The sequence below is a fragment of the Saccopteryx leptura genome, chromosome 4, assembly GCF_036850995.1.
Source record: "Saccopteryx leptura isolate mSacLep1 chromosome 4, mSacLep1_pri_phased_curated, whole genome shotgun sequence".
Lineage (NCBI taxonomy): Eukaryota > Metazoa > Chordata > Mammalia > Chiroptera > Emballonuridae > Saccopteryx > Saccopteryx leptura.
Window position 1 is genome coordinate 115,661,012 of NC_089506.1, and position 14,712 is coordinate 115,675,723.

General features: G+C 41.6%; 1 protein-coding gene across 1 annotated transcript in view; it reads right to left on the bottom strand.

Annotated features, from left to right (window-relative positions):
• SOHLH2 (spermatogenesis and oogenesis specific basic helix-loop-helix 2) overlaps nt 1-13,750 on the bottom strand; it is a 40,480-nt gene extending 26,730 nt beyond the window's left edge. The window contains exon 1 of the mRNA XM_066383738.1: nt 13,685-13,750. Within this exon, the coding sequence (XP_066239835.1) occupies nt 13,685-13,732 (48 nt within the window). The 5' untranslated portion in view covers nt 13,733-13,750. The remainder of the gene's footprint in view (nt 1-13,684) is intronic.
• Between the last annotated feature and the right edge of the window lie 962 nt (nt 13,751-14,712).

Below are 14,712 nucleotides of genomic sequence, written 5' to 3' on the forward strand. Positions count from 1 at the left end.
TGGGCAATTAATATTTTACAAAGGAGGCAAGATAATACAATGAGGTAAACACAGACTCCTCAATAAATGGTGTTGGGAAAACTGGACAAGCACATGCCAAAAAATGAAAATAGATCACATTCTTATACCATATACAAGAATATATTCAACATGGATTAAGGACTTAAATGTAAGACTCAAAACTGTAAAACTTCTAGAAGAAAACCTAAACAGTAAACTCTCTGACATCACTCTTAGCAGTATTTTTTGAATATGTGTTCTCAGACAAGGGAAACAAAACAAAAACAAAACAAACCCAAAAAACAAAAAATGGGACTTAAACTAAAATGTTCTTGCTCAGATAGGAAACCATCAATGAAATAGACATAGGAAAGATACTCAACATCATTAATGCAAATGAAAACCACAAAAATATAGCATCACCTCACACCTGTCAGAAGAGCTATCATCAATAAATCAACAAAAAGTTATTCTGGCCCTGGCCGGTTGGCTCAGTGGTAGAGCGTCAGCCTGGCGTGCGGGAGTCCCGGGTTCAATTCCCAGCCAGAAAACACAGGAGAAGCGCCCATCTGCTTCTCCACCCCTCCCCCTCTCCTTCCTCTCTGTCTCTCTCTTCCCCTCCCGCAGCCAAGGCTCCATTGGAGCAGCGTTTGCCCGGGCGCTGAGGATGGCTCTGTGGCCTCTGCCTCAGGAGCTAGAATGGCTCTGGTTGCAACAGAGCAATGCCCCAAGATGGGCAGAGCATTGCCCCCTGGTGGGCGTGCCGGGTGGATCCCGGTTGGGCACATGCGGGAGTCTGTCTGACTGCCTCCCCGTTTCCAACTTCAGAGAAATACAAAAAAAAAAGTTATTCTTATAAGCTTTTTTTTTTTTTTTACAGAGACAGAGAGAAAGTCAGAGAGAGGGATAGATAGGGACAGACAGACAGGAAAGGAGAGAAATGAGAAGCATTAATCATCAGGTTTTCATTGCAACACTTTAGTTGTTCACTGATTGCTTTCTCATATGTGCCTTGACTGCGGGCCTTCAGCAGACCAAGTAACCCCTTGCTTGAGCCAGTGACCTTGGGTCCAAGCTGGTGAGCTTTTTGTTCAAGGCAGATGAGCCCACGCTCAAGCTGGCAACCTTGAGGTCTCGAACCTGGGTCCTCCACATCCCAGTCCAACGCTCTATCCACTGCGCCACCGCCTGGTCAGGCAACAAAAAGTTATTCTTACCATCCTACAATTAATCTTTGAAGCCCAAAAGGCACCTTAGCTCATCCCTAGCTCAGGATGTCTTATGTACCCATGTTCCCTTTCTGTCTCTAAACCTCTCCTGCATGTGGGGTCTCTGACTCTCTCATGTATGTGGGGCTCCCACACATGTGTAAGTATTAAATCTGATTATTTTCTCTTTCTAAAAAAGTCAACAAACAAGTGTTGGTGTGCAGAAAAGGGAGTCCTTGTGATTGAAAATTGATGTAGGCACTACAGAAAACAGTTTGGAGGTTCCTCAAAAAAATTACAAATAAAATTACCAATGACCCAGCAATTCCACTTCTGGGTGCTTATACAAAGAAATCCAAACATATTAACACCTATGTTCACTGCAGCCTTATTTACAAATGCCAAGATCTGGAAGCAACTTAAGTGTTCATCAGTAGATGAATGGATAAGGAGGTGGCACAAAGATACAATAAAATAATACTTGGCCAAGGAATGAAGTCTTGTCATTTGCAACACGAATGGACCTAGAAGGTATTATGCTCAGTGAAATAAGTCAGACACAGAAAGACAAATACCATATGATTTTGCTCATATGTGGAACCTAAAAAACAAAATAAATGGAAAAAGCCCTGGCCGGTTGGCTCAGCGGTAGAGCGTCGGCCTGGCGTGTAGAAGTCCCGGGTTCGATTCCCGGCCAGGGCACACAGGAGAAGCACCCATCTGCTTCTCCACCCCTCCCCCTCTCCTTCCTCTCTGTCTCTCTCTTCCCCTCCCGCAGCCAAGGCTCCATTGGAGCAAAGATGGCCTGGGCGCTGGGGATGGCTCCGTGGCCTCTGCCCCAGGCGCTACAGTGGCTCTGGTCTCGGCAGAGCGACGCCCCAGAGGGGCAGAGCATCGCCCCCTGGTGGGCAGAGCGTCGCCCCCTGGTGGGCGTGCCGGGTGGATCCTGGTCGGGCACATGCGGGAGTCTGTCTGACTGTCTCTCCCGGTTTCTAGCTTCATAAATAAATAAATTAAATAAATAAATAAATAAATAAGTAAGTAAGTAAGTAAGTAAGTAAATAAATAAATAAATAAATGGAAAAAAAAACCAGAAACAAACTCATTGATACAGAGAACAAATTAGTAACTGACAGAGAAGTTGTTTTGGGGGATTGGTGAAAATGGTGTAGCGATTAAGATGTACAAATTTCTGTTCTAAAAATAGTTACTGGGATGTAAAGTACAGCATAGGGAATATAGCAAAAAAAATTACAATAATTATATGGTATCAGATGGGTACTAGACTTATTGGGGTGATCACTTCATAAATTATATAAATTTCTAGTCACTACGTTGCACATGTGAAAACTAATATTGTATGTCAACGGTAGTTGAAAAGTAATTTAAAAAATAAAGAAATATTAAAAAGAAATCTTTAAGCCAAAACAAAAGGACACTAATTAGTAACAGGAAAACATATACAAGTATAAATCTCACTGGTAAATGTAAAAATGTAGTTATTCAAAATACCCTAATATTTAAAGGTGGTGAGTAAATCACAAATCTAGTATAAAGGTTAAAAAACAAAAGTCTTAAATATAGCTATGAGAATTTGTTAATAGAGACACAAGGTAAAAAATGTAAAGTGTAACATCAAAAACATAAAATGGTGTAGAAAGAGTAAAAATGTAGAGTTTAGTATGAGTTCACAGCTCAGCTGTTATCAGCTTAAGATAGACTGTTATAAACAAAATGGTTTATGTTAGCCTCATGAGAATCACAAAGCAAAACCCTCTATTAGATACACAAAAGAAAAAACAAAGAAAGGAATGTCAGCATAGCACTACAGAAAATCATCACAAAGAGAGCAAGAAAAGAAAAAAAGAATTACAAAATAGCCAGAAAACAATAAAATGGCAATAAGTACATACCTATCAATAGGTAACCCCTGTGCACTGTTGGTAGGAATGCAAATTGGTGCAGCTACAGTGGAAAACAGTAGAAAGGGTCTTCAAAAAATTACAAACAGAACTAGCATATGACTCAGTCATTTCACTTCTGGGAATTTATTTGAAGAAATCCAAAATATTAATTCAAAAAGACATATGCACTCCTATATTTACTGCAGCATTATTTACCATAACCAGCATATGGAAACAACCTAAGTGTCTATCGATACACAACAGATAAAGAGGTGGTATGTATATACAATGGAATATGACTCAGCCATAAAAAAAAGACTAAAATCTTACCATTTACTACAACATGGATGGACCCGCAGGGCATTATGCTGAGTGAGATCAGTAAGACACAGAAACACAAATACCATTTGATTTTACTTATAGGTGGAATCTTAAAATAAACAAAACAAACAAATTAGAAACAAACTCATAGTACAAAGAACAAATTGATGGTCGCCAGATTGCAGGGTGGGGACACTGGGGAGCTGGGTGAAAAAGGTGAAGGGAGTAAGAAATACAAATTGGTTGCTACAAAATAGTCATGGGGATGGATGTAAGGGGCAGCATAGGAAATATAATAAAAGTTATCATAATAAATATGTATGGTATCAGATGGGTACTAGATTCATTGGGTTATCACTGTAAATTATATAATACACACCTAAAGCTAATATAATATTGTATGCCAATTGCAATTGAAAATATTTTTAAAGTTTAAGATATGATTTGATAGTGCATTCTACCATATTTCTCCATGTATAAGACGCTCCCATGTATAAGACACACCTTAATTTGGGGGTTCGAAATTTGAAAAAAAATTTATTACATAGTTATTGAACTCAAGTTTTATTCATCATAAAATTCATACAACTCTTCATCGCTGTCAAAAAGCAGGAAATGCAAGTAAAAAAATCTACAACTACTGTATAAAACACACCCAGTTTTTAGACCCCGAATATTTCGAAAAACAGTTTATCTTATACATGGGGAAATAGAGTAATACTTTCTTGGTGCTACTTTAGTGGTTAGCTTTTGTACCATCTGGAATTTACTTGGTGATTAACATGAGGTAGGTATTTAGTTCTATCCTTTTCAAATGCAGTTAATTACCCCAACAGCATCACAGAATAGGCTAAACTTTTCTCAGTATTTTCTTATGCCATATACAATATATATTTATTTTTTCATGGCTTCATTCTGATCTGTTGATCTGTTTCCCTATTGCTGGTTGATACCACACTGTTGAACTTCTAGCTCTTTATAGTTTGTTTTACATTTTGATAGAACATAAGGTTTTCTACTTGATTTTAGTTTGGCCTTTAAATAATTTCCTACAGTGTCTCTTCCAACAGAATTTTAGCACCAGCTTTTCAAGTTCCATAAACCCTGTTAAAAATTTTGTTTACGGCCACATTTATTTTAAAGGTCAATTAGGAAATATCATTACTGTATTAACTATTTAAGAAGTGTGACTCAAGAGAACTCAGGCCTTTCTTATGTACTTCGGCTTTACAGACCCCTTCACATGGATCTCATATATTTATTCCTAGCTATTTCAAGATTGGGATCTTTGTGAGGGGACAGCTTTTCTCTCTCACTACCTTTTCTGAGTACAGCTGACAGAGAAACACTGTTGATTTCTGTATAAGGAATTTGCTTCGAGTAACTTTATGGTGCTCTTTATTTAGTATGTTTTGGTCAATCCTTTTGAATTTCCTAGGTGGCTAATTATAATGTCTTCAAAATGACATTTTTGCTCCTCTTTCCATAATTTATGTCTTTTATTTATTGATCTTAAAGAACATTAAAAATGATGGTTAATAGCAGAAGTGACAGTGGGCATTCTTGCCTCGTTCCTAACTTTATTGGAAATATTCAAATGTTTGTATCACTAAATATGATACAAGAGGTTTCTGGTCAATAACCTTTATCAAGTTAAAGAAGTTTCTTTCTAGTTGGAGATCAAGAATTTTACACTAGGTATGGGTGTTAAAATTTACCAAATGCTTTTTCATTAAACCACATAATTTTTTTTCTCCTTTAATATTAGGTAGTTAATTACATTAATAGATTTCCTAATGCCAAGCCATCATTGCATTGCTGAGATAAACTTATACATAATGTATAATGAATTGAATTCATTTTATTTTAGATTTTTGCATCTTGTTCATAAGTGAAATCAGATACAATTTTTATTGCATTGTCTTACCTGGTTTGGATACAGGGTTATGCCAACATTGAAGAATGAAATAGAAAGCTTCAATATTATTCTATAGTTTTGGATATCTTATAATACATAGAAATTATCTGCTTCATGAAGTTTAGGTGAAACATGTCTGTGAAATATGGGCCTAAAGCCACGTGAAGAAGTGGGTTTAACAACCTTTTATAGTTCCTTAGAATTATTAGTAAGTTTAGGTTTTCTACGTTCTCTTCTTTTCTTCATTATATTTTTAGAAATCAGGCCCTAACTGGCTGGCTCAGTGGAAAAAGGTGTCAGCCCAGCAGATGGATGTCCTAAGTTCAATTCCCGGTCAGGGCACACAAAGGGGCATCCATCTGTTTCTTTCCTTCTTCTCTCTTTCTTCCACTACTGCAGCCAGTGACTCGACTGGTACAAGGATAGCTCTGTTGGTCCAAGCATCAGCCTCAAGCACTAAAAAGAGCTTGGTTGATTTGAGCATTGTCCCCAGACAGGGTTGCTGGGTGAATCCCATTCAGGGTGCATTTGGGAGTCTGTCTCACTATCTCCCCTCTTCTCACTTAAAAGGAAAAAAAATCAATTTCATATATCTTTTTAAATGTATAACTTTTAGATTTATATAATATTTATTGCTTGCACTGAGTTCATCTTGCTTTCTTTCTAACTAGAGATGAATATAATTACATTTATTTTCTATTTTCTTTTTCCGACAATGCTTTATTAGAGCCCATAGAACTATGTGGTCCAATATAGTAGCCACATGTGGCTCTTTTAGTTCATGTTTATTAAAGTTAAATAAAATTTTAAATTGAGTTCAGTAACATTAGCCACATTTCCAGTGCCCAATATTCACAAATGGCAAGTGGTTACCAGAGCAGACCGTATAATTATAGAACGTTTTTATCATTGCAGGAAGTTCTACAGATGCACAGTTCTCCACGTGGCACTTGTTGTGTCCTACAAGTTTTGATATATATTGCATTCTGTTCATTCTTTGCTAGTTTGTAATTCCAGTTTATATTTTCACTTATATAAACACTTCTATAAAGATGTTTATAATTTTGAAGAGAACAGTGCTTCTGTTTTCCAGTTTTATATATTTTTTATTTTTGGCTATTGAGTAGTTGCTTATTCATTTTTGACAGAGAGAGCAAGAATCAGAGAAATGGACAGATAAGGACAGACAGACAGGGAGAGAGATGAGAAGCATCAATTCTTTGTTGTAGCACCTTAGTTGGTCATCAATTGCTTTCTCATATGTGCCTTGACCAGGGAACTACAGCAGAATGAGTGACCCTTTCCTCAAGTCAGTGACCTTGGGCTTCAAGCCAGTGACCTTTGAGTTCAAGCCAGTGACCATGGGGTCATGTCTGTGATCCCATGCTCAAGCCAGCAACCCCGCGCTCGAGCTGGTGAGCCTGTGCTCAAACCGGCGACCTCGGAGTTTTGAACCTATGTCCTCTGCATCCCAGGCCAACTCTCTATCCACTGAGCCACCACCTGGTCAGGCTCGTTTCTTATTTTAATGTATCGCCAACAGTGGATTACTGCTGCTTTTTAGAATTTATTGGTATTTTCTTTGTGGCCTAACATAGTCAACTGTTGTTAAAATTCCATAGATACTGGAAAAACAATGTGCATTTTCTGTGGGGCATATATTCTCTATTTATAGTTTAGATTGAACTTGTTCATTGTTTTCTTGATTTTAGGTCTACTTGATCTTTCAGTTTATGAGATAAAGAATTTAGAGGTCTACTTCCCTCTCTAATTATGGCTTGTTAATCTATCAATTTCTCTTACTATAGATTCTAATTATGGGTACATAAAGGTTCATAATTACACATATTTATATAAATATAATATTTAATATATACAATATGATCCATAATGTATTATTAAACATATTGTATATTAATAATTATTTTTAAAACTATATAAAATATAACTGTTTTTAATCCTTTTCACCTGAAATTTTATTTTTCTCTGATATAAAGCACTTAGTTTTTATATCCCTTTATTTTGAGCCTTTTTATATCATTTTGATTTTGTGTGAATTTTGTAAATGGCATATATTCAAACTTTTAGTTTTTCTTCACAATCTGAGGCTTTAGTTTTTAATATAGGAATTTAAGTTATAAATATAGCATTAACTAATGTTATTAAGGTAATATAATTATTAATTGTAAAACATTTATAATTTAATGTAAAATGGTCTTATTCCTCTCATTTGTTATTTCAGATTTCATATTTACAGTAATTTTGTGTCTTTTTTCCCCATGTCTTCCGTTAGGCTGACCGAATTTTTCCCTTTTCTCTACTGCTGCTCGTATTAATACTTTGGGAGTTGAACCTCTTATTTCTGCTAAGTGGCATTAGGGTTCACAATTCATTGTTAGTTTTACCTGATAATACTCCTATGGTCAAAATTTCTTTGTCTCTGAACTTCGACGCTATTGGGATATTTTGTTCTAGCCTCCAGTTTGTGATGAAAAGAGTTAAGTTGCTTTGTGTTTCTTTTGGTGCTTTTTACTTATGCTGTGGGCTCTGAGAGTTCTCCAGGGTGTGCCGGTGTGAGTCCTATTTACCCTTCTTGGCAGTCAGTGGACCTCAGGCTCTGGTCATTTTCTTGTATCTTTATTCCCTGCTCTCTGTGCCTTTGTCTCTTCCTTGGAATTCCTCCATTATATGTTTGTCATTCAAAATTGACCTTTCATGTCTCAACTTCTGAGAGACCTCTTTAGCTTCATTTTTCCCATCACCAGCTGTGTCTTCAGTCCTTCTAAAGGTTTTTACAATTTAATGTTAATCAATCATTTCTGAGATTTTTTTGGTAATTTTTCATAACATGCTATTTTTAGGACATGATATCCTCTCTGAGAATAAAAGTCAGAATTTTAGAAGTTTTATTTGTTTGTTTGTTTTTTAGAGGAAAGGAGGCAGAGAGACAGACTCCCGCATGCACCCCCACCAGGATCCACCTGGCAAGCCCACTAGAGGGCAGTACTCTGCCCATTTGGGGCCATTGCTCCATTGTTCAGCAACCAAGGGGGAGGTCATAGAGCCATCCTCAGCACCCTGGGCCAACTAGCTCGAACCAATGGAGCCATGGCTGTAGGAGCGGAAGAGAGGGCGGGGGGGAGGGATGGAGTAGCAAATGGTGTTTCTCCTGTGTGCCCTGACCAGGAATTGAACCCGGGACAGCTACACGCCAGGCAGATGCTCTACCACTGAGCCAACCACAGGGCCAGAAGATTTTTCTATTCCTTTCATAATCTGTTTCTGGAATCAATGCATCTAGTTTTGTTAATGTCTGCTGATCCCTGGTTCTCCAGACATAGAAATGAATCAAGGATTAAGTCAAAGGGTACAAACTGTCTCCCTTGCAGTGGAGGTGCTCTGTTTCCCCAGTGACCAAATGCTTTAAAGGGACACTGACTTGGTGTGAGTGGGGAGAACCATGGAAGCAAAGGCTGGAGAGCAGAGCCTGGCTCTGCTATTTGTCAAAATAATAGCAGGCTTTCCTCTGAAAACCAAGCCCACTACTTTCTTCCTGGGCCACGCTGCCTTAATCCTTTTCACTTACAGAGTTCTGCAAATTACTAACACCAGGAATCCATGTACTACATACAGCTCATTTTCTTTGGAAAGAGCAGTTCCTGGGTTTCATCCTGGGTTTAAAAGAACTGCAGTGGGAGTGAGCTGGGAGGGTCCAAGGGCAATAAAAATCCAGGGGCCAGACTGGCCTAGGCAGCTAACTCGTCACCAGGTGAGCACCAGCCCTCTGGCCCATTTCATCTGTTTCAGCCAACATTCTGCCTGTGTTATCACCAGAATTGTTTCACTTCTCATCTCTTCTCTGTGTATTTTAAGGTGACATTTTTCTACTTTTGTTTCAGTGGTAGTTTGATCCTATCTGCTTTCTAAATTTAAAGTTTCCCTACAGATACTTTTTTTTTTTAGTGTGTTCAAAAAAAGGCTGCTTTGTTCAAACCAAGATCCCATTAAGAACTATGCATGGCACTTGGTTATTATGTCTCCTTGACCTCTTACTTTGGAATCCCCTACTTTTTTCTTCCATGGTATTTAGATTTTTATATGCCCCCTGCCATAGTCTCGGGTGGATGGAGACATTGACATGTGTGCTCAATGAGCCATTATGAGCCAATCTTACTCACCTGCCCCACCCTGTTTTGCCCCACCTTGTTTTATTTATTTTTTATTTAGTGAGAGGAGGGGAGGCAGAGACAGACTCCTGCATGCGCCCCGACTGGGATCCACCTGGCAAGCTGTGGGGCAGCTGTGTTAGGCTTGCTCGCTGGTTTACCGGCTGCAAGCCCTTTGCCGGATTAGTGTGTGAGCACCTGGCAGTGCGCGCGCGTGTGTGTGTGTGTGTGTGTGTGTGTGTGTGTGTGTCCTATGTAAGGCTATGGGCGCTTGCGCTCAGGGGGATTGCGGATGCGTGAATTGCCTGCTCACCACTGTGAGGGGCTGTTTTGCTGTTTGTTTGCCTGAGAGGGGGTTTCCCCTGCCTGTGTGCTTGTCTGCCCTTGTGAGACTTTATTAAATGGAATAGCCCAACCCTTTCTGGCTCTGCAGTTTTTGTACTGTCTGCCCAAATCCAGTGTGAACCTGTCTGGCCTCTGCCACTGGTGTTACACAAGCCCACTAGGGGGCAATGCTCTGCCCATCTGGGGCCCTTGCTCTGTTGCAACCGGAGCCATTTTTTAGCACCTGAGGTAGAGGCCATGGAGCCATCCTCAGCACCGGGGGCCAACTCACTCCAATTAAGCCATAGCTACATAAGGAGAGGAATGGGGGAGGGGCAGAAAGAGAAAGAGAGAGAGAGAGAGAGAGTAGCAAGAGGGGGAGGGGTGGAGAAGCAGATGGTCACTTCTCCTGTGTGTCCTGACTGGGCATCAAACCTGGGACATGGACATACCGGGCCGACACTCTACCACTGAGCCAACCGACCAGGGCCCCACCCTGTTTTATACAGGAAAAAAATGTAAATTCCTTAGTATGGCCTTTCACAGCAGAATGTCAACCCATGTTGCCATTCTTATTCCCTCTACTTCCCTCAAATCTCCTTTGTTCTAAGATGACAGCATAACTCTTTCAAATGAGTTTTGAAATTTGAATTTCTACAGTAGAGACTATCAGGACCTTTGATGAGTGAAACATCCTTCTAGAGTGTTTCCTTTTCATTTTATAAAAATTCCTCATTTCCAAAAGCACTTGAGGAGCAAGGCGGGACTCTGAGCCACACCGATGCTTTCTGTGCCGAATTTACAAATCACCATGGTGGCACAGGGTTTCCTTTCAGCCAATAATTTCCCTTGTGAACCAAGACTAAACACTGAAAATAGGCATTAACAGCAAGTGGTCATAAACTGAGTGATTCTATTTTTTTTTTAATTAACCTGGTTAACAGAAGCAACCTATCTGCTACAAATGGGGTGATAATGCTGATGGCCAAGGTCAGGCAGGTCCACACTGAATTCGGGCAGACAGTAGAGGAACTGCAAAGCCGGAAAGCATCAGGCCATTCCCATTTATTAGATTCTCCCACTGGTGAGCAAGCAAACCGACAGGGAAAACCGCTTCTCACTTGTAAGGCCAAGGGCCACAGCCGTCGTGGCCACGCACATGCAGGTTCCCGTTGAATTCAGACAGATAGTAAAGAAACAGTGGAGCCAAAAAATGGTGGGCCATTCCTTTATTCAAGTCTTGCACCGGCCGATGAGCAAACACACTCGGAAAACACTTCCCTTTCACTCAGGGCTCCCAAAGCCACTGATGCATTCTCTAGTTCCACAACCAGGAATATCTTCTCCAGTTTCTCCTACAGTCAAAGGCCCCACCAGTCTTAGCGGAGCTCGCAAAGCCCCTCAGCTCTGGTTCCCCATCTGCACACCTTCTCTTTCCCTGCCAACATGGCTTCTTCCTCAGCACTCTGCATTCCCTCCTCTCTTACTCTGCAAACATGGCTTCTTTCTGCCTCTTCTCCTCTCTTTTTCAAAAATTTCTGGTGTGAAAATCTCTCCTCCAGCAAACATTAGCAAAATAACGGCCCCTCCCAAGCAGGAATGCATTTTGCAATTTCACAGACCACATATACCTGACGCTGCATAGCCCCCAATGCAAACTGTAAGTGAACAAACATAAAAATAATATTTTACTAACTTATTTGACCAACATTATTGCAGCAGGTGAACAAACAGCAAAAACTACCCTTCACAGTAGCGGGCAAGTGATCCGTAATCTGTCCTGAATGAAGGCACCTGTAGCCTTACAAAGGCTATATACGTACATGTGGCTCTGCCAGTGCTCATGCACTAATCATGCAAAATGCAAGCGAGAGGGATCCACAATTAAGAATAAAAGAAAACTGTAATGCCGGTGGCCGAAGCCAGGCAGGTCCGCATTGGGTTCGGGCAGACAGTAGAGAAACTGAAGAGCCAGAAAGTGTTGGGCCATTCCGTTTAATAAAATTTCACAATGGTGGACGAGCAAACAGGCAGGGGAAACCCTCTTCTCCAGCAAACAAACACCAACAGTGGCCCCTCACAGTGGCGAGCAGGCAATCCACAATTCGCCATCCACAATCCCCTGAGTACAAGCGCCCACAGCCTTACATAGACTAGGCACATGTGCCTCTGCCATGTGCTCACACACTAATCAAGTAAAGTGCTTGCAGCTGGCACACCAGTGAGCAAGCCTAACAGCCCTTTTCTCAACAAAAATGAATAAAACTTTCTAAGACACACTTCTCTGGAAAGCTGCCTTTTAGTACACCTAAGATTTTCCCCTGTGAGCACCACAACTGGAACCAATGCTAAACTTCCTTTGATCAAAATTATTTTTCTATTTAAATTGTTTATTGCAAGTTTAAAAATAAATAAAAGCAACACATATTCATTGGAAATATTGGGGGAAAATTTGAAAGCCTAATGAAGAAAATAAGTATCTGTAATAATTATTATTCCACTACTCAGGAATAAATACTACCAACACCCTGACACAGACAACTTTTAAGTGGGAGCAGTTTTTATAATGCAATATCCTTGTCCCTAGTGCTTCTCATCCCCTCCCTTGGATTTCTGAGATCACAGTAATACTCAGGACATTCCAGTCTCCAGATTTTTCAAACACTGCATTTGCATTTGCAATCTGCTCCAGGCTAAACCATTAATTAGTAACAGCAGGTGCCGCAGTGCTTCAAGACAATGCTCCCAGTTTAGTGAGTTGTTATTTCTGTCCTCCTTATCACCAGGAGCAGGACTGACCCAGCAGCAGCTGCAGGGGCCATGCTCTCACAGGCATTGCTGGCCTCTGGTTTCCCCAGGAGTCAGGGGCAGCTCTCCAAATGCAAACAAAAAGTTCCCCTGGGGCTTCACTGTCTTGCCGGTAGAAAACTACAATTATTTATCTACTACTAGATAATTGGGTATTCTATCCAGTCCATTTTGTGCAGCTTTGCCTAATCCTACACCACAAATTACTATTTTTTTTCCTTTGAGTTTAAATAGGTGCCTCCATTTTGAAATAATTAAGAAACCCATTAAGCTTGGAGCACTTCGAAAAGGTCACAATTCCGTTGAGACTGAAGTATATGCAGAGCATGCTAAGAGGTCACAAAACTTCACGCACACCAAACGTTTCCCTCTTCTGTGTTCTCTCAAGATATGCAGAGTAAGAAGGAAGCCAAGCCTTCTTGCTTTCCGGGGCCAGTGAGGTTGTTTATGCCCTTCCCATGGGGCTAACAGTCAACTTTCACTTTTATCTAAAACAGCTACACAAGGGATGTTGTGTTTCTGCTTAACGGGATGAAAATAAGGTGCTTATAAGAGGCTGCAGGCTGAGGCCCTTGCACGGAGGGTGGGAAGGCATGTGCACATCTGCCCGCGTGGTGCGCACACTGCAGGGACTGCCATCTCGTGCAACGACAAGGATGCTAGTAGACACACTTTCCTAAGTCCCATAGACTTTCCTATGTTCGAGCTAAAGAGTGCCATTCACACTTCGTCCAGCCACCGGCCCCAAAGTTTTGCTCCTAGAAAACCCTACCAGTGGTCTCCTGCCCGGGAACTGATGTTAAGTTAGGCAGGTAGGGCTAGAGAGGGGCTTCTCTGTGAACATGGCATGCCCACCGGCCTCCGGCCTCCGGCCTCCTCTCCTGGCACAACTCAGCCGGGTTCCCAAACTCGAGGGGGCAAGGCTCGCTCGCGCTGCTGCAGGTGGCCCGCCGCGCCCCGCGGCTGTCCCGGAAAGAGACGCCTTGCCGTTCCAGACGCGGCCGCCTCCACTTCTCCTGCTCTCTTGTCTCTTACCGGATTCGAAGTTTGGCCCGGTTCCTGGCAGGTACTTGAAGCAGCCATGGCGCGTCGCCCACGTGCGGGGCGCAGGAGCAGCCTTCCTGCGGAAGGAGCTGGGCGACCCGACGGCCAGCGCGCGCTGCGGCCGTGCGCCCGCCGCCCTTAAAGAGGTCCCGCCGCCGGGGCCCGGCACCTGCGGGAGCAGCGGAGGCTCTGCGCTGGGGGCAGTGGGCTGCGGAGGAGCTGCCAAAGGTTCCCTGGAGATCCTTCGGGGACCCGACCCTGTCACTGGCTCATTCCCGAAGACATCCCGCTATCACACAGGCTTTTCGGAACTGCCACTTCCCGTCCTGGGGTTGGGCTAAGTATCATCGGAGTATCTTACGGGAAAGCTTTAAAGTTTAAATATTAGGAATTAGCAAACAGGTTTTTTTTGTTTTGTTTTTTTTTTCTTTCCCCTAAACAAACGTGTGTGCAGAATAGGAAAGGCGAGTGCTGTTCTGGCGCGTTCTTACCTACCGATACAAAATTTAAAATGGTGGAAGCATTCCATTTTGTCCTGGGATTCAACAGATACTGTCCCCATTTTCTCAAGTGAGAAAGTGAGGGAAGAAGTCTCCTGGAGGCTGTGCTCTGTAAACTACTTTATACAGCCTTCACTACACATTTTGTTGAAGTCTGTTGAGTGCCAGGACCAACAGGGGATCTTTCCTTTTGTAGATCTTCACCTCGTTTTTTCTATTGCTAGAATTGGAGGGGGGATGGTATCTGATAGTGTTTGTCATTTTGCGCTGCCTGGCTCTTGATTTCATTTGAACCGCCAATACCCCTTATCTCAGGGCAAGCCTCCTAATTCCTAAGCAAGTGGTGGTGTATTCTGAGGGCCTGATTTGGATCATGACAGCGTGGAGAATTATAATTGTGGTTCTGCGTGGTTTTTGGTTTTTTTGTTTGTTTGTTTTGTAGTTTGTTTGTTTTTTACAGAGACAGAGAGTCAGAGTGGGATAGACAGGGACAGACAGACAGAACGGAGAGAGAGAAGC